Source organism: Pipistrellus hanaki (assembly GCF_964339955.1).
Source record: "Pipistrellus hanaki genome assembly, chromosome: 9".
NCBI lineage: Eukaryota > Metazoa > Chordata > Mammalia > Chiroptera > Vespertilionidae > Pipistrellus > Pipistrellus hanaki.
This window is the reverse complement of record NC_140511.1, coordinates 49,909,673-49,930,542: the sequence shown is the minus strand read 5'-3', so window position 1 is coordinate 49,930,542 and position 20,870 is coordinate 49,909,673. Positions and strand designations below refer to the sequence as shown.

Sequence of the window (20,870 nt, the reverse complement as noted above, 5' to 3'; positions counted from 1 at the left end):
GGAGTGTATATGTCCCTTTCCTTGGCAGCTTTCCTTCATCAAGCAGCTCTGGGCCATCACACTGCAGGGCCTCAGGGCCTGTGATAATAAAGCTACTGGGTACTGAGGTCATCTGGCGGCAGGCTGCCTATATTACCTCATTGAATCTTCATTGAATTCATGAGTATTTTCTCCATTTAACAGATGAAGAAATGGAGGCTCTGAAAGGTTAAGTGATGGAGCTGTAAGTCAAAAACAAAACAATACGAAGGATAGGATGGAGATGGGTCAAGGTCATCAGGGTCAAGTGATAACTTTAAGATCAAATATAGAGCTCTTCTCTGTTTAATGTTAAAATCATCATTGTACATTCTTATTATTCCACATACTTACAGATTGCCTGCTCAGAACCAGGTGCTGATATACTCTGGGGGTGCAGGTTGATCCTGATAGGGTCCCTACCCTGAAGGATACCCAGCACCGATAACACATAAGCAGTCAAACTGATATTGTAACAATGTTATGGTGCCTCAAAGGATGTGGCTTGGGAAACCTAGCATGGGAACTGGCTCTCAAAGATGATAGGAGCTGATCAGGAAGCCAGAAGGAATGGGAAAAGGCATCTGGGCCTTGGGCACGAGGGAGGGAGGCAAGGAGGATAGTATGTAGGGAAATAGCAAGTAATTCACAGTGGTTGGAAGACAAGGTACATTTGAGCAAATGTTTGGAGAAGAGGCTGAAAATTACTTCAATCAAATTTATTGAGCACCTACTATATGTCAGGCTCTATATTAAGTGCCAGGGAGACAATCAGATAAAACTAGTTTCCTTTCTCATGGAGCTTACCTAATATGCAGGTATATTATTTTTCTCTACTTTATCAATAGCCAGGAAAATATATGCAAAGAAGAGAGGCTTTGCAAAATACTTGGCTGAAATCCACATAAAGAGTAATTCTAAATGGAATGTGGTAAGGGTTCGGTGAAGTTTGGTACGTGAATCTTAGGGCCAGAGTTCCTGCCACGGCTCTATCTCCATCCTGATCTTCCTCGCAGATGAGGATGGCTGGCCTATTCACCCTCAAGGCCATGGAATGAACAGGAAGTGTGATGGGACAAAAACAATGGCTGCAGATTCTTCCTGTTTAGTTCCTTCTTGTCTTTCCCGCTCCTGACTGGCTTTCCCTGCCTCACGAGCCTGATTCTTTAGGTTTTGGCACAGGAGAAAGGGATACTGGGCAGAAGGATGAGAGTTAGAGAGAGAAGCAAGGGGCCTGGCCTACGTGGCTCAGTGGTTGAGCATCGGCCTATGAACCAGGTCATGATTAGATTCCTGGTCAGGTCACAAGCCCCGGTGTGGGCTTGATCCCCAGTGTGGGGCATGCTGGAGGCAGCTGATCAATGATTCTCTCTCATCATTGATATTTCTCTCTCCCTCTCCCTTCCTCCCTGAAATCAATAAAAATGTATTTTAAAAAAAGAGAATCCTGTGGTGTGGGATCAGAAAAGAGGCATTAAGTATTCCTGCGGTCTGTGTATCCCCTTCAGACAGCCAAGAAATGCAACTTGATTATTCTGAGATGACTGATTGCTAGGATGGGTTTCTACGTTCAGAGGCCAACAACTGTGGGGCAGCTCCCTCCGGACAGGGCTTGCCGAGGTGCCGTTTCAGCAGCAGCACATCTGTTCTGTGGATAGCCCAGAAAAGGGGTAAGACATCCCCGCTGAAGAAGTTAGTGTTCAGAAAACAGGCCATTTCCCTCCGAACTCCCATGAATCGGGGAAGGGGGGTTTGGATCAGACTTCTTTCTTTAGCTAAACTCAAGAGCAGCACACAATTTGTATGGGAGCTACTGAGGCATTATGGGGGTGAGTCTGTGCAGAAGCCGCAAGTCCCGCTGACTTGCCACTGGATCAGAGAAGGAGCGCCAGGAAGGAGAGGGGCATGTTATAGCAGCTACACAGTGTGGAACAGAGGCAAAAAGGAGACTCTAACAGCACTCAACCCTCAAGAGGGGGATGGAAGGTGGAATAAGGGTGAAAGACTCAGTGGGGACCAGGGCAGCATGGGACAAATGGTACACATTTCACAGGAAGGCCTCATGCCAGCAGGAGGTTGGCAAGTGTCAAGTTTCATAAACTCCAGTGCTGTTTGGAATTGAGTCCTTGTCGGGGAGGACCTGCTGGGCACCTGTTCACAGTGAATGAACAGACAGGACAAAAGGCGGCAGGAGCCCCATGACCAACAGGAGGCTGCAGTGAGGGCGTGTCTTTATCCTCTTCCCTCCTCCAGGCAGAGTTGGTGCAGGAGCATGGCCTGCCCCCCTTCCTCTCCGAGCCAGGCCCCCCAAGGACGGGCACTGCGCTTGGTGGCGGGGAAGCTTTAAATCGAATGACCAGTAAGATCAGATTGTTTTAATAATGCCGTGACTTAAAAGTGACAGGACTGCACTGAGAGCGGGATGACAGCCGACTTCAGTGGGAAACTGCATTCTACAGAGCACACAGGGCTGGCAGTTACCTCTGCATATTTGTATCTCAAGTCGATACTCCGTAACTAAATGGGTTCCTTAAGTATTATCAACGAGGCAGAAAACTATGAGATCTGGACAGGGAAGGGGCAGGCTGGGAGCAGGGAACGCACCTGAGTATCTTCCCCACCTCTCAGGCCAGGCCACAAGGCCCACTAGAAATTCCCTGGGGAGGGGGCCACTTCTCAGCCATGAGCAGTCGGAAGGCCAGCTTTTCTTGCAGACAGGAGAGCCGAGCATTCTGCCTGTGTTGTTTGTCCTCCTTGCTTGCCCCTACTGACTGCTGCATTCTTTTCTAAATGCTTTAACACACTCTGGGTGTTGTCCAGTATTCTTGAGTGTTTCTCAAAGCCAAGTTTTGAAAATGAACACTGTACCTAACCCCATGACCACAGTACCCCGCTTCCCCAGGTGAACGACACGGAAGGGACATGATTTCATATACTCTTAAGTCTAGGTCAGTGGTCGGCAAACTGCAGCTCCTGAGTTGTGGTTTGCGGCTCTGTTGACTAATGAGTATGCCGACCACTGGTCTAGGTGGTTAAAATTTATTTGGACAAAAGCTCCTTTATTAATCTGGTTCAAACAAAACAACCCTACAAAACTTTATACATAGACACTATTTTGCATTTAAGAATTTATGGCCTTCTGATAACTATTTGACTCAAGTATTGTTTTTCAAAAACTACACAGAATTGTTTAGATGGAGTTTTATTTACCGTGTTTTCTGGCATATAAGACCCTCTCATTTTACAGTTAAAACAGGTTTAGGCCTATATTCGCTGTATAAGACTACCCCCCACTTCCAAGGCAACACCAGTTCTTTTTTTAATAGACCGCCTCTCTAACTCAGCCAATCCAAGCAGGCTTTTTATGCATGCAAATTATACATGTTCTGTACCGAAGCTACACTGTGTTCTAGTAAAAAGTCTGCTCAGATTGGCCAGAGTCAGAGAGGCGGTCTATTAAAAAAAGAACTGGTGTTGCCTTGGAAGTGGGGGGTAGTCTTATACAGCGAATATAGGCCTAAACCTATGTTTTAACTGTAAAATTAGGGGGTCGTCTTATACGCCAGAAAATACGGTAGCAAACAAAAAACTTGCTAATTCAGATTCTCCTCTATTCCATGTACTTTAGACTACAATTTGCAAGTCATAAGGACAAAAGAGCTGGGAAGGGTCTCGAAGCAGAACAAAGGGCAAAACTCAGAGGGAGAACTTCAGTAGCCAAATGAACCAGAATAAGACTTTATTGCATTCCATACATTCACAGGTCACTTCCAGACTTAGTGCACTCATTTAACGCAGGCCACATTGTAAGCCTGTAGCTCTCTCCTTCTCTCTTGGCCTAGAGATGTGTCACAAAGCCATTCCTAACAGTGCAGCCTGGCAACCAATAGCTACTGGACCGTTTTCTAGCTGTGGCACTGGTTCATCCTGCCCTCTCAGAATTTTAAAGTACTTTTCATTACAGTACAAAAGAGATCGCCAAACATTTTTGTAGATAGTCCTACACTCACCATTTTTATTATTTTTCACTTCCATCGTTTCTGAAGTGGAGTTTTAACTAGGGAACTTCTGTACAGAGCAGCAAACCATAGCATGGTCTTGAAACAGTAGCTTTTCCTCCTCGCCTTTAACCCCTGCCTCAGAAATGTCCGTGCCTACAAACCCATCTGCCGCACAGTAAAAGTGCTTTGAAACCTCGCGTGGAAGCAGGGTCAGTTTACTGCCTGTGGCCTGTCTCAGCCTCAGGAGACTCAGCAGGCGAACCAGGCTCCGGGCCTGCCCGGCGTGGGCAGTTGGTACAGTTAATGCTCTGCCTTTTGGCCTCAGAGGTGCTCACTTGATCGTTTGAATCTGAGGAAAGGGGAGAGGGGTGGTGGAGATGGTACTGGTGGTGTTGGTGTGACACACATTTATCTCCCTTAACACAAATTACTGTTCTATCACAAGTTCATTTTGAAACGTTTACCACCCCTTTACTGAAATTACTAAGGGCAACATTGTGTTTTCACTCATTGGGTACTGAAAAATGAGAGCTTAAACTTTTTTTCTATAATGAAATTTTCTTTACTTTTGGTATTTGTGATATGCCTGCAACTAAAAGTAGCAAACACAAATAAAAAATCAGGGCAGAAGGCACAGAATGAGAAGAATTTTAGCATTTACTCTTATAGGAACACTAAACAAAACCAAATCAAACAAGATCACAGCTAGTTTTGTTTACAAATCAGCCTTCTTTGCTCCAGTCAGTCCCTGAAATCAGAAACCCTGTTTATTAACCCCATGACCCAAGCAGGCAGGCCTGTATGGACCAAAGAAAGTCTGTGATCCTGAGAGACAACTCCCCACCACGTTCCCAGTTTTCCTCTGAGACAACTGCCAGTTCCAACAATGCAAACTCGGAACACTACTTTGAAGTGATCAGAATGTTATATAGCTTACAGGGAATAAAAATTAGCCAGAAAAATACCTTAGAAAAGATTTTTATCCTTGTGGATGCCAAGAGACTTTTAAGCTATATTAAGTCATTATATTCAAACTGCAGAGCCAACATCTGCTAATATTGTTTTCTAATTATTATTTCTTAAAGGTAAAAAAGGTAAAAATCTGATTTTGTAATATTGACAGGATCCTCCAAAGTTAAATATTAACAGCTTTTCATCTCTTATGAGAACTTTACTGTAAACATACGTTATCATAGAAATGAGATCATTATCCAGTACACATTACAAAATGTTATATTTAAAGAAAACAAATCAATTCTTAACCCAGATTCTTCATCCATAAAAGTTGAATGACTAAAGTAACACAACAGAATGAACAAATGTTTTATTGGCATGTTCATTGTTGTAAACAGCATCTGGCATGAAAAAGTTTTACCAAAACCTTTTTATTGATTTTTATAAATTAGATGGCATTTTCAAAATGTACGTATAATTGTGTTCATTGGATAGTTGTATTTAGCAAAGCAAAAACTTGCCGATTCTAATAGACTCTGCAATGAAATCACATTGACTGCATCAGCCTGTGCTATGACCTGACTTACTAGCAAGTTTATTCAACACGATGTTAAGACATTTCCCCAAAGTTAAACTACGTGTAACTATAAATCAACTCCAAAAATTAAAGTGGGATTTACAAGGGTTCTGGAAGATTCAACCTTGAAGTATATTTTCAAAAGCAATGTACAAAAAGAAATAAAACTGAAGCCGTGGAACAGAAAACCTCATTAACAAGGGCAAATACAACCGTATGGGACCCAGCACTGAGGAACCTCACCGAGGAATACATTTACAGACTGCTATACTTCTCAATGTACACAAATGTACATCATGGATGACATGTGAAAAGAACCATGGGAAATAGGTGAACTGCAAGTAGGTTAACTCAATAGGATCAGTTATATTTACATGCTGAATGAACGAGTGAAATGTATTGTCTACATCCATAACTTAAGTACAGTTATAATTACAATATTCAGCAATCTGAGCTGCCATCTGCTGGGAGCAGTCTAAGGGAAATGTTTCGATGTTCCAGAATAATGTTCTTTATACTTCGCAAAAAATGAAACAAGAAAACACAAATTCACAATTCTTTACTGGGTTACGTACGGCTGGTTCTAAGAATTTCCTTCTTCAGCTCCTATTTTTGCTGCTTTCCAAGAGTCAACACACGCTGCATTTACTTACGAATTGTCAATGAGGTAATGTGTGTATCAGTGAAATAAACAGAAAATTCATTCATTCATGGCCTTTGCACAGCTTTTATTATTAAGCTATGAGCATCCTGTTTGAGGCTAGTTTTACTAGCGGCTATGTGCACATTTGTCCGCAAAAAAAGACATTTACTCATTCCCCTTTCCCCTTTTCTAGTAGCAGGTTTTGTTTGTTTTTATTTTTTTGCACATCCCTTTTCACTTTACAGTACGTTTGACTATAGTGCACAACATGATTCCAAGTCAAAACAGTGGCCCATTGGGCACTGAGCTTCTGATTGGTGAAGGTCCAATCAGTGCTGGTGTCACGGGGTTACCCCTAACCATGTCCGGCCATAATGGCACTACACAGTAGCAGTGAACCGTCTAATTAAAACCAAATCCCCCAGGGAAAATGCTATACTAGCAGAGTCAGTCTTGAGTCAGATCTTTATTTGGTGCTCCATCCAGATATATTTTTAATGCTTTCTCTTTCCGAGGTGAGTATGTTACTCGATGGCCCGTCTTCTGGAGTCGACTGCTTTCTTTTTTCATCAGTTCATTTCTTTGCTCATCTGTCAACTCCATTAATTCTTCTGTTTTATCCCTACATTTAAAATATTAATGATGCATTAGGCCAGTATAGCCCCTGCCTCTATTAAATTATGCTTGAATACTATAATGCTCCTTAGTGAGAAAGTGAAATCTGCTGTCACCAATGAAATTAATCTCATATACTAAGATGTTGTAAAATTCTAATGTGTTTATTAGTATAGCACTCACTTCTAAAACTGGCACAATTTCCATGTTATTAGTATAGCAGCTATAATTTCTGAACATCTATTTAATAACAAGCATTGTACCAGTTTTCAAAAATGTAATAATAGTTCTAATTCTCATAAAATTTGTCACCACTTTGCAAATGAGGAGTTAGGTAAATAACAAAGCTAAATTTGAACCTGTATCTGCCAAGCTCCAATGACTCCTTTGTCCTCTACATCTGTATTATCCAACATATCAGCGAATAGCCACATGTGCCTACTGACTGCTTGTAGATGTGCCTGATCAAAATTAAAATGTGCTGGAAGTACAGCATATACACAGTATTTCTAAGACTTACTACAAGAAAACTGTAAAATAACTCACAAATGACTTTTTTTTAAATATTGATTACATGTTGTAATCATAATATTTTGAACATACAGGATTAAAAATATTTTATTAATTTTTTTTCCTGTTTCATTTTTTTAAATATGGCGACTAGAAAAATTTCAAAATGAAATGTGCGGCTCTCATTATATTTCTATTAGTCAGGGATGCTCTAACAATAATAAAAGTATTTATGAAAAATGACATTTATGCAAAACAAAAATGTTATATCACTAGAAATAACAAAAACACTGTGCACGTTACCTATAAAATATGACTGCACCATCATCGCAGATATAAAGAGGCCAGACATTCAGGGTAGAAACTTTAGGATTCCAATCCAAATCCTGATGAATATCAAGGACAGAAATATCGCAGGGAAAGGTTCCTCTACCCTAAGGAGAATGAAGGAATAAACCAGGCCATTAACCATGTTTAATGCCTACTCGTTACCCAATGCAAACATTCTCAGGGCTTTACCTTGGCAAATTCAATATCGTCCAAAGGAATTCCACTGATTTCACAAAGCTATAAAAGAAAACATCATATGAGTTCATTTAAAATATAAATTTACTTTTAAAAGTTATTTTCCTTTCATCCAACAAACAGAAATAGCTAGATTTTTTTTTAAAGTAATACACATTTGATATAAAAAAATTAGGAAAAAAGGAGAAAGCGAAATTATTTAATCTATCTGCTCTGCAAATGCCATGTCCCAGAAATATCAATTTTGTATATTCCTTCTAGACATTTTCCTATGCATATATAAACTATATGCAAAAATTTCTAATATATGTAAAATTTTATTTATAAAACATCTCTATATAATACATTTATTTTATAAGAATAATTATTCTATTGTAGGAATAGGATATGGAGTAACTGCATTCTCCTAAATAGTTGAACTATTTTATCCTCAACTAATGTGGACATTGAGCCTGTTCTAAATTTTTCCCAGTTACACTGCTATACTTTACACTTCCATGAATATCCTGACATATTTCTGCAAATATTTCCTTGAACTGAATTCTTAGATGTGGAATTGCACATGTAGATCGTTGATCATGCCCAACTGAACCATGAAAAAAATTATATCAATTACCAAAGGTGTAAATTTCCTGTTACCTTAATGACCTTAGGTTTTCACTGACTTTCTAAATTTACATCAATTATAGGAAGTGAAAATTAGGTTGTTTTAAATTGTATTTCTTTAACAAATTCCCTAATCATGTAATTTGCCTATTTGAAAATGAGATTATTCATCTTATTAATGTAGTGGGTTCCTTAAAATTATGGACATGTTTCATATATTATGTTTCAAATATTTTTTCCTTTATTTTTTAACTTTATCAGTTGCCTAAAAAAATTTTTTTGACTGCAGAAGATTTAACTTCTATATATCTTTTTTTTTCTCTTTAATTTTTTGTATTATGCTTACAAATATCTTTCCCTCTCCAGGATTATAAAAATATTTTCATCTAGTATATTTATCACTTTATTAACTTAATATAAATTTAATACATTTATGATTTATTTTTGTGTTTAGTGTAAAGTATCGACATAATTTTTCCCCCCAAATGCCAGCTGTCCTAGTATTGCTTCTAAATAATTCATTCTTTTCCCAGAGATCCTTAAAACTCTCACTTTTAAAATAAAAAATTCAGCCTGGCCGGCATGACCTGGTTGAGAGCATCAACCTGTGAACTAGGAGGTCACGGTTCAATTCCCAGTCAGGGCACATGTCTGGGTTGCAGGCTTGATTCACAGTATGGGGCGTACAGGAGGCAGCCAATCAATGATTCTCTTTCATCATTGATGTTTCTCTCTCTTTCTCTCTTCCTCTATGAAATCAATAAAAATATATAAAAAATAAATAAAATAAAAAATTCAAAAGAGAACATCATCTAGATTCTCTAATTTTACCTCTCTCTTTTTTTCTTTCTTTTCTTTTTTCTCTTTTTTTTAATACATACAGCAATTTACTCTGGTAACTTCTAATTAATCCTAACTACTTAGGAAAAAATTGATGGAAATAACGGAAAGTGAGAGTCCACTTCTGAATGACCAGAAGCCAATGTTATTTTTCAAGGCATCAGGAGACTTAAACAACTAGAATGTATAATTCAAGGTGTCATAAAATGTGACAAAGAAAGAAAGATTGCTGCGTCAGAATCTGGCAGTCACTTCCTAGGATACCTCTTAGGCAATACAGAGAAAAATACAAAATGTATACTAGCTCATTTCGTTAAAAATGAACTTACCTTCTCTCGCAACTCATCAACGCTACTGCTTTCCAACACAACCTCGTGGAAGGGATCCAACTTCATCTCAGAGGGCCTCCACCGTCTTGACAAAACTGCAAGCTGTGACATGGATTTCATCCTCTCCACCCCTATGAACATGCAAGATTAGACTCGCAGAGTATTTTCTCAGAGTTTATAATCTGATTTTTCCTATGCCTCCCTAAACCAAAGGATTTACTTCAAGTGTTACTCTGACAAAGGGGGCATAAAAGAACCCAATTATCCCCAGGAGTATTGGAGAATGAAATATTTACTTTTCCCTCCAGTCTCAGAAGATGATTCCTAACTCTTCTGCAAGCTCTGCTTCCACCAGTATTCCTAATTTCATTCTCTCCTGACTCCTGCTGAGCACTGCTCTATGAATTACTCTCTTCTCTGGATTGCCGATCTTTGCTTCTCTATTGGCTACTATCCACAATCTAAAATTGTAATCATATTGTCTTCACTCTACCTCCTTTATTTACTCAGGCTGTCATTAATTCTTCTCTTTAAAATTTACACCCCAAAATTTACCGTTTCCTCAAAACCTAGCTCAACTGTTACCTTTCTCTCTGGTATATATAAGAACAAATTGTGCTGATTTGGTCCTTAGTACCTATCATTTTGGAATTACATGTTTCGAGTTCTGGTTCACCCACAGACTTTGTACATCTAGAAAGCAATCACTAGTTGCTTATTCATTTTTTAAGCACCAACTTTACAGGTCAATAAATTCTTTTTAGATTTAATTCTATGACTTCTTACTCAACTATTTGATGCTAAAATATGTATTGGTATGATACTGATGCAGGCACCGCCTTTCAATAACATTATCTGGCTAACCCATCTCTGCTAACACATAATCAATCCTTCCTAGGAAGGGTGACTTCTGTGTTCTTCATGATCTCTTCCTGGCCTACCCAGACACAGTAATTATTCTCTAAGGCCCAGACACTCAGAGAAGAAATTACATTGTGAAGCACTTCCTTACACAGAACTGCATACAGTATCCTGATTTTTCCTGGTTTCCCCATAACTTGTCATTTAATAAAAATTTCAACCATTAAAATTTAAACCAAATTAGACCTGAAATAGGCAAAGTGTTAGTATTACTGAGCCTTCTGAAAACTATCACAATTTAAAAAGAAACATTCAGAAGTTATATTTTAATTTCTATGGGAGTAAAAGGAAAATCAAAATCTTTCTAAGTGATAGCAAAGTCACAAGAGAATATATATAGAAAACCCAATGCTTTCCTTGATATCATCTCCTAAAAGCCAATTTTCCTCCCACTACTTCCTCTGAAAAATACTTTAAATACACCAATGGTAGTAACACCAGGAGGTATGACAAACACAAGTACTTCCTCTAGGTCACTGTTATGGGTTGAATCGCCCCCCCCTCCTTTGAAGTCTTAACACCCCAGTACCTCAGAATGTGACCTTATTTGGAAATAGGGTCATTACAGAGATAATTAAGTTAAAATCAGATCATTAGTGTAGAAAAGTGACTAGTGTTCTTATGTACAGGGAAATTTTGATAGGGATAAACAAGCCCACAGGGAGAACATGTGAAGATCAGGATGATACATCTACAAGACAGGGAGCACGAAAGACTGCCAGCAAACCACCATAAGCTAGGAGAGAAGCCTGGAACAAACTCTCCCTACAACCCTCAGAAGGAACCAAAGCTACTGACACCTTGACCTCGGACTTCCAGCCTCCAAAACTGGGAGGCAGTACATTTCTGTAGTTTAAACCACCCACCTTTGGTACTTCATTATGAAAGCCTAGGAAACTAGTCATTGTTCTCTAAATTTTCGATAAATTATCAATAGCACATCTTCAACACAAAATAAGCCATAACAAAAAAAGAAACTAAGTAACAAACATGGCTAAGAAAATATTTAAAAAATTGCAATTTCCCTGTAAGAGGAAATATTTTTTAAAAATCAGAGCACAAAGGGAACATTTAAAAGGCAAATGGGAGCTAGAGAAAAGATAGAAGAAACTCATTATTTGATTAAAAGAACTATAGGCTTCTATTAATTATAGAGCATTTCCAAGTGATTCACTCCCCCACCCCCCCAAAAAAAAATATTGGTAATACCATCTAGAACTTCAAGGAAAACCTCCCAGTTGCTGGAAATATTAATATCTTCTTCATATATATGATAATCCAAAAAGACAGTGCCAGGATTCTTCCATGTTTTCTTCCTTAGACGAAACCTACAAATATGATAAGACATTTTAAAGTACTATAATTTGAAATTCTTAACTTTAAAAAATGACATAAATCTGACATCAAGGAATAATTAATTATGTTTAAGTCAAGTGGTTATTCATTAAAATTTGGGGAAAATAAAATAAAATGCTCCTAATACTTCATCTTTAGTAGTATTATACAGAGGAAATTTAAATACAACTCTAGCACTTTTGCTTAGTTCTATTAAACTAATTTGCAGTGCTGAAATTCTGAATACTATGGGGATTTTTAATTCTTCTAATTTTAGAAAATCACACCAATCCATATAATTTGACACACGTTCTTTCTTCAAGTCACTGATGACACTATAATTTTACTTTACCTGTCAATACTGAGCTCTAAACCACATTGCTCCCTGAGTTGAGGAATTAACTCCTCTTTTGATTGCCGTACAGTCATTCCTTTAGCAAACACAGCATCTAGCAGAAACTTGCATGGCTAGAAACATAAATAAATAGAGCTTGAGTTATACATTAAAATAAGATTAATAAGACATTTTATTTGCACTTTACACTGTGATAATTATGGGCCTCAGTTTAGATGTCTAAGATATCTTCCTAGGTTCAAATCTTGGCTCCACTAGTTATTAACTTAGTTATCTTGAGTAATTTACTTAATATTTCTGTGCCTCAGAGTTCTCATCTATAAAACTGGGGACAGTATCTTCCTCACTGTAAAGATTAAAATAACAAATTCATATTTCCCTTCTTGTATTAAAGTGATAATTTTGAATGTAAAAAGAATCACTTTACAGACTAAAATAAGGGAAATGCATACTAATTCTCCAAGTAACATTCATTAAATGTCTCAAAAGAGACATAGTATTTATTACAAAACCCAAACTTGGAAGAAACATGTAAGTCAAAATGATTGTAATGGATCACATATAAGAGATATGATTGGTGCCCAATAAAATATTTGTTGAATGAATAAAGTTATTTCATGAAAAATGTATCCCCTTATATGTTTTTCACATTTGTCTAGGTCCCCAATAAGATATAAACATCATGAAAATAAGGTCTTTGCCTTATTTTTCTGGCTTATGTATTATTGTTATTGATTACTCCCTAAAAACAGCCTGGTTAGAACCTTAATCCACTATTTTCAAGTTGTATGACTTTGTGCAAGTTACTCAACTTCTCTGCCTCAGTTTCTTCATCTATAAAATGGGAATAACAAATAGTAGTTAGAGACTTAAAAGAATTAATACTTGTAAGCTCTTAGAGCACATAGTAAACACTAGATAAATACTTGTTAAATACTAAAATGATGCTCTGAACACAAAAAGAGCCTATACACTCAACATATCAAGTGCTATCCACTTGTAGCATTATACAATCATTCCCAGAAAACAAAATACCCTTTGAAAAGCAGGAAATTTTTGCCTCACTCCAACGATCACAGCAACATTTTAGAGTAGGGGCACAACAAAAAATGACCTGAGAGCAACATTCATCCCCTGCCTGCTTTTATAGATAAAATTTTAGTGGGACAGAGTCACTTGCATTGGTTTTACATATAGTCTGCTTTCATGCTACAATGGCAGAATTGAGTAGCTACGACAGAGGCAGTATGGCCTGCACAACTAAAAGACATCCTAGAAAAAGTTTGCCTGCTTCTGCTTTAGAGAGATAAAAAAAAAAATGACTAGTAATAAAATTTTTGAATTGTATGTTTTCAATAACTAATAAAAGTGATCTTATCTTGCGTTTATTACTTACCTCTTGTTCATTGACCAGGAGCTGGTACACTTTAACTCTGTATTCTCCTTTTTTAAGTGCTCTCCCCAGTCTAATTGTAATCTATAAATTAAAAACATGTTTTAGATGTACTTTCTCAGCAGAACAAACAACCCATTCTCACCCACTGTTTAGCTTGTTTTCCAAAATTCTCTAGATAATGGGCTCTAAGAACAGATATATTTTACCTCTGATTCCCCAGCACCTAGAACAGTAACTGACACAGTTAACATTTAACATTTAGATGAGTAAAAAAGCACCCAACAACAAATAACCACTAAACATCAAATTATCCATTTAGGGTGTCTAGTTCATCTTACTTGGATGTAGTACAAGATGTTTTCATTTCTATCATTTAAAAGACTCTAATTATTGAAAATTATTTTAATCAACCTTATTGTCATCTGAAAATGATGAAAGTGTCTCATTCAGTCGAACACTCTCAAACTCTTGATTGCTGGCATATACTCGAAAGACCTTGAAGTGAGAGGACAAAACTCCAACAAAGGGCTCTAAATGTTGTTTGAAAGCAGCCAGGGTAATTCTTTTATCAACATGCACCATCAACCCTAAGCACACAAAAAACAAAACATAAACAAAACTGTAAAAGTAACTTGTCATGTTACAAATAGAACAGATCATATACTTTTTATTGTACTGTAAGCAGGAAAAAGCACCCTTTTCAATTATTTGACTTTTAGCTAATATAAAACATCAGATGGATAAAATACATGGACACTGAGTATATGATAGACTAATCTAATAGCTTTAAATGTTCTGAGATATTTAAGTGCTTATTTACTTTAACTGTTGAATTAAAAACAAATGTTGAGAAATTCTTTCCAAATACACATATTTCTAGTTCTACACAGCAAAGGGTGGGCTCTGGCTGGGTTCCAAGCCTATCTCTCCTGCTTCCTTGACAAGGAGCAAGCTGTCAGCCTCCATACCTCCATTTCTTCACTTGAAAAATGAAGATAATAGTATTTACCTCATAGTTTTACAGTGAATTCAATGAGGTAGTAGAGTTATCATGCTTTGAGCACAGTGCCAGATATATAGTAACTGCCTCTCCCGTGCTTCCCCACAATTTCTAACCTCTGCCTAAAGAGAAACTAGTTTTAATTATTCTAATGCTCTTGCAGGGTTGAAAATGGTAAAAATAGCTACTGGCTAATTTTTTACTATGATGTGAGGAAAGTAAGGAGCAATGGTAGTAGTCATGAGATGGTAGAAGACATATGAGGCTTACAATCAAAACCCAAGTTTGATCTCAGGAGTGTTACCTACTGGCTCTGTGACTTCAGGCAAACTATTTAACCTATCTAAGCCAGTTTCTTCATCAGTGAAAAGCATCTACATCAATTTTACACAGCTAATAAGAACTAAAAGAGATAACGTAAGTCAATGAGCCTTACAAGAGAAAACAAACAAACAAACAAACAAAAAAACCTCCATAGAAATTTAAAGCATTATTATAGAGTTTCTCTGTCTCCATTTGGGCCCACCAATTCACATTTTCTCACTTGAGTTTTTGCAAGTTGTAAGTGTAAATGTCACATGTTTCCAGTGTTATCTGGACCTTACTAGTTAAAAAAACAAAAGCACCTTTCCTTTTCTCTGACTTTTTCAATTAGTTATATACTTTTTAAGAGGTGTCAGAGGGGAGTTGTTTGCATTGGGAGGAGGAGGAAGGGGAAGAGATAAAAAATTTTTTAGGCATTGAGTACATTGAGTATAGCATTTTCTAAAGTGTCCTTTTTATTTTTTTTGGATATTATTTACTTTTTAAACTATTTCATAATACTTTATTTAGTATTTTTATCATAATTATTTCCCTTTAAAAATATTCTTTTTGAAAAATAACATCTCACCAGAGTTATGACATCATTACTGTCAAAGGTCTAATGTGTTTCACAGGTCTAAGAATGCTGTTCACTATAACTCCATCGAAAGTGAAAACTAAGGTGATAGGGAACAGTTTTATAGTTACAGGTGGTCTTAGAACAAGGTATATAACTCTTAGCTGATTTTTTAAACTAAAATTTTAAATAAACTGAGTATAAATTTAAAGGAGCATTTTCTTTTTTAAGTACATACATTTATGTCCTTCCCCAGAACCTTCATCTGCAGCATACGGTTCCGCTTTGAAATACATGTACTGTATTTCTCCCCTACTCTTGCCACTTTCATCATATTCACTATCAGTTCCAGAGTCTTCTTCTGCTGTATCCCATGTCTCCTTTTTTCCTTCATTTGCTTTAGTTCTTCTACTACTTGTGATGCTATGAGTGTCAAGTCCATTAGCCAAAGGGATTTGAGCATTATCTGCATTGCACAAAGTGTCACTGCTATGACTAGAGCTAAGAATATCACTGTCCACTGAACTTGTACTCCGGTCATTATTCACATCTGAGTCTGATCGTTCTTCAGACTGAAGATTTTCAGGATCAGACGTCTGAAGATGCTGTTCAAGTTCTCTATTATCCACCGATGTAGAAGAGTCTCTCTCATTGAGAGGTGATTCGATATTTTCAAAGTCACTCGTCTCAGTACTTTTGCTGCTGTCCCCATTATCTCCATCTTGCTGCTGCTGCAGTGACAAGCTTTTGAGTTTCTCAGTGCTTTCTTCTAGAATAGCTTCCACAGACTTTAGGTTCCCCACAGGTCCTTTGACTCTTTCACAATCATCATCCACATTACCAGAATCACCCCCCGCTTTCTGGTATGCTGTCCTTTTGGAATAAGATCCTGGAGATTGCTCAGGTAGCAAAACAAATAATCTGATTGTATTTGCATGCCGATCCAGGAGTTTCCACAAATGAGAGTCGGTAAAGGCCATCTGGTAATCCAAAGTTTCAGAACTTTCAACAAACACCTAAATATTAAGTCAAAAGGGTTATATTGCATCATTAGTTATATTGCATCATTAATTTTAGTGATATTCTCATTCATCATATTATGTCAGTATCAGACAGTGCATAAAAAGTGATACATTTTGGGACGATAGTGCTTCTAAAAGACATATGCATGGTTTTTGGAGATTATACTAAATATTGTTTATATGTATTTATAATTAGCCATAAAACTGTGCTAAGAGAGATAGGCACACACATGCAGGTATCTTATTTATTGGGTTGTCCATTTTCAGGAAATTTCTGTATCCATATCTTGCTATTTAGGAAATCAAAGCTTAGCATGAATATAGATAGAGGAACACGTATAAAGATATGTTGGAAATGCAAGACCAAAATCCAGAATATAGAAAAAAAATCTAATGGACAAATGACTTGATTCTATAGCAAATTAATTGCAAGGAAACAATAAAAAAATACACAGAGACTGAAAAAGGTGATAAATAAAAATGACAAACAAGGAAACTTTTGAGTATAATTTATCCAGCTAAAACCAATGGCATTAGAAGTACATGGGAAAAATGATAATGAAATGCAGTGACATCATAAAATGAAACAAAACGTCAACATGAACTTTCTCATTTTTAACAGAGATAGATGAGTAGGCAAAGAGTGAAGCCAATATGATAATTTTCTTTATACTAGGAATGCCTCTAACTTTCACAATGAAGCATGTACTACTTTATGGGAGAAGCTCAAGAATGAATAAAATTCAAAGGACCTAATCATTATGAACAAAATAGTCAAGAAGGCTACATCAAAGAGGCAGTGCTAATCTGGGGCTTGAAAAAAAATGTAGGAAGAGAAAGAACACTCCTGGTGGGGAAAGCTCATGATCAAGGCAAAAAGAAGAGCCAGCAAGACTAATTCAGGATAGAAAGAAGCCAGATCTGACTTGACTACAAAGGATATTGCTAGAAGTTGAGCTTATAATATTAAAACTTAATTTCATTTGCTTTTACCAACATAGAAAATAATAATGAAAAAATAAGAGATACCTTGTTACTTCTAAAAAAGCCTTCGGCCTTCAGGGTTTTACTAGGCACAGTGAGAAGACGCAAATCATTGTAGCAGCGTTCCAGCACTATTCTCATTGTCTCAGCAGGTAAATGGATAGCCTATAATGAAAGTAATTTAATTTAAAAAATACTCTTTTTGCCGAAGCCGGTTTAGCTCAGTGGATAGAGTGTCAGCCTGTAGACTGAAAGGTCCCAGGTTCGATTCCGGTCAAGGGCATGTACCTTGGTTGCAGGTACATCCCCAGTGGGGTGTGTGCAAGAGGTAGCTGATTGATGATTCTCTCTCATCGATATTTCTAACTCTCTATTCCTCTCTATAAAAAAATCAATAAAATATATTAAAAAAAGAATTTTTCTGCAATGAACTAATTATATATATATATATATATATATATATATATATATATATATATATATATATATATATTTGTCCAAGGAAATGTAAACGTTTTCATCATGGTTTCAAACTCAAATTCTGAATGATCTTATGTTCTTTATCATTAACTCATATAATGTGGCCAATATTTATTCCACCTCCTTCCCCGACCTTATTCTTTTATTTCTATTAATATAATAGAAACTACCTTTGTGATTACCCAAGTTTAAAACTCCTCAGGCTATCAGTGCTCCTACCTTAGTCCAACATTTACCAAACACAAATCCCACTTCCATTTATATAATTATTACAATCTATACCTTTTAGAATTTCTAGTCAGATTCCATCACCTGAATTATTTCAACAACTGCCTCATCTACATTCCTGACACCTCTTTCAATCTATTTGGAATACTAGTCTAGTGTGGAAAGACTTAACATTCTATAGTAGAACTCATCACACCAATGTTAGAAAAACAAACCAAAAAACCTACTTTCTATTGCCTACATCAGATAGATCCCAAACTTTATGTTTACTATTTAAAAACCCTCCATGAGCCCTAGCTGGTTTGGCACAGTGGACAGAGCGTCAACCTGTGAACTGAAAGGTCTCAGGTTCAATTCCAGTCAAGGGCACATGCCCAGGTTGCAGGCTTGATCCTCAGTAGGGAACATGCAGGACGCAGCCAATCAATGATATTCTCTCATCATTGATGTTTCTATCTATCTCTCCCTTCTCTCTTCCTCTCTGAAATCAATAAAGATATATTTAAAAAATAAAAAATAAAAATCCTGCCCTGGCCGGTTTGGCTCAGTGGATAGAGTGTCAGCCTGTGGACTCAAGGGTCTCAGGTTTGATTCTGGTCAGGGGCATGTACCTTGGTTGTGGGCACATACCCAGTAGGGAATGTCGGGGAGGCAGCTGATCGATGTTTCTCTCTCATCAATGTTTCTAGCTCTCTATCCCTCTCCCTCTCTGTAAAAACTAAATCAATAAAATATATATAAGATAAAATAAAAATAAAAATCCTGCGTGAAATAACTCAACTTACATTTCTAGGCGTGTATTTTACAATGATCCATCCAAACACACATGTCATTGTTTTACATACTTGCCTCACACTTTCTTACCTCGGTACTTTGGTCAATCTGTATTTTCTATTTGAAGTGTCGTTCTGTCCTAACCATTGTTGTCTCCTAGCTATAAATACTGGCTCCTTAAAGTAAGTACCGATTCCTATATCTTACTCATAACTACATCACAAAGTGCTTTGTACAGAGCAGGCACTCAAAAATAGTCACTAATCAATTTTAAAACTTACCTTTGAAATAAGTTGTTTGAACTCTGTAACTGTTTGATTTAAGTAAGCACGAACAGTGATAGGTGCAGCTACAGATTCTGCCTTTAGATCAACAACATGAACTTTCACCATCACTTCTGTCACATTTGAAAAAAATAAAGGCATAACAAAAGGTTATTTTTTAAAATGTATTTCACATGAATAATGAATTTTTAATATGTTTCTAATGAATGGTAAAGATAACATTTGTTCTAGTTATCAAAATGGTAGATACATATTATACATGTATAACACGTTAAAACTTCTTTCACAATTTGTCACTTTACAAGCAAACACAAAAAGATATGGAAAAGAGCCTAATAAAAGTTCTAGATGTCTTTTTTAAAAAAAATGACAAAAGTAAAAATGTGGTTTTTAAAAATACATGCTTTGTTTCCTTATAAAACGTAACACTATCAAATTTATTAAGTATATTAAAGTATATATCCAAAGTTCCAAAATACAGTCCCAAACCACAACACTAAATAAATATAAATAACTAGAAAATGAAAAACAAATAGTAAAGGGATGTAGCAGCCCTACTTGCTTTTGAACAACCTTCGTTAAACCATTCAAGACCTTGTTTATAATCAAATAGTATTTTCTATATCCTATTAAAAAGTCCTACAGAAATTCTTCATATTACAATTTAATCCCATTTTCTCTGCTTCTGTTTTTAGGAAATCACATATAACTAAACTTTTAATCATCAGAAAAATAAATGATCTTCCAATAGTACATTTAAGATAGTTATTCTCTAGCTTAAGTGATTTAATCTCTTATAGTTTATGTCAATCCTCAATGTTTTCTCATATTGCTAATATAAATCTGATAAAATATTCTGAAGTCATGATTATTAATGAATTAAGAGGCTCAGTGCACGAATTCATGCATGGGTGGGGTCCCTCACACTGGGCAGTGATCGGGGCCAATCAGGTCCATGGGAGGCTGGCCTACTTGGGGGAGGGCCACTGGAGGTTGGCTGTGGGTACGCACCGATCAATAGAAGGCAGCTCCTGCTTTAAGTGTCTGCGCCTGGTGGTCAGTGCACATCATAACGACTGATCGTTTGGTCACTTAGGCTTTTATATCCTATACTAGTGGCCTGGTGCACGAAATTTGTGCAGGGGAGGAGGGGTTGTCCTTTACCCCGGCCTGCAGGCCTGCATCCTCTCCAATCTGGGACCCCTTGGGGGATGTTCAACTGTTGGTGTAGGCCCAACCCCTAAACCGGTAGTGGGATATCACTCGCAATCCGGGACCACTAGTTCCTAACTGCTCGCCTGCCTGCCTGATCGCCCCTAACCACTTTGCCTGCTGGCCTGATCGCCTCCAAATGCCCCACAATGTCGGCCTGCTCCCCCCAACTGCCCTCCCCTCCTGGTCCCCTAACTGCCTCTGCCTCAGCCCTGCCTTTGTCCAGAGGATGTCAGGAAGGTCTCCTGAAAGGTCTCTCAGTCTAATTAGTATATTACCCTTTCATTAGTATAGATAATAAAGAGGTAATATGCAAATTGACCATCACACCCTTGCACACCCTCTAGTCTATATATAAAGGCAATTAGCTAGTCTGGCTAG

General features: G+C 37.2%; 1 protein-coding gene across 4 annotated transcripts in view; it reads right to left on the bottom strand.

Annotated features, from left to right (window-relative positions):
* Positions 1-5,318: 5,318 nt before the first annotated feature.
* The window catches only part of USP47 (ubiquitin specific peptidase 47), an 89,221-nt gene continuing 73,669 nt past the window's right edge, over positions 5,319-20,870 (bottom strand). For all 4 annotated transcript variants that reach the window (XM_084893509.1, XM_084893507.1, XM_084893508.1 and 1 more), the window contains 11 exons: positions 19,275-19,390; positions 17,557-17,676; positions 15,744-16,521; positions 14,037-14,212; positions 13,626-13,706; positions 12,227-12,342; positions 11,749-11,867; positions 9,619-9,749; positions 7,838-7,885; positions 7,622-7,752; positions 5,319-6,815 (listed from right to left, as the gene is read on the bottom strand). In XM_084893509.1, the coding sequence (XP_084749635.1) occupies positions 6,641-6,815; positions 7,622-7,752; positions 7,838-7,885; positions 9,619-9,749; positions 11,749-11,867; positions 12,227-12,342; positions 13,626-13,706; positions 14,037-14,212; positions 15,744-16,521; positions 17,557-17,676; positions 19,275-19,390 (1,991 nt within the window). In that variant the 3' untranslated portion in view covers positions 5,319-6,640. The remainder of the gene's footprint in view (positions 6,816-7,621; positions 7,753-7,837; positions 7,886-9,618; positions 9,750-11,748; positions 11,868-12,226; positions 12,343-13,625; positions 13,707-14,036; positions 14,213-15,743; positions 16,522-17,556; positions 17,677-19,274; positions 19,391-20,870) is intronic.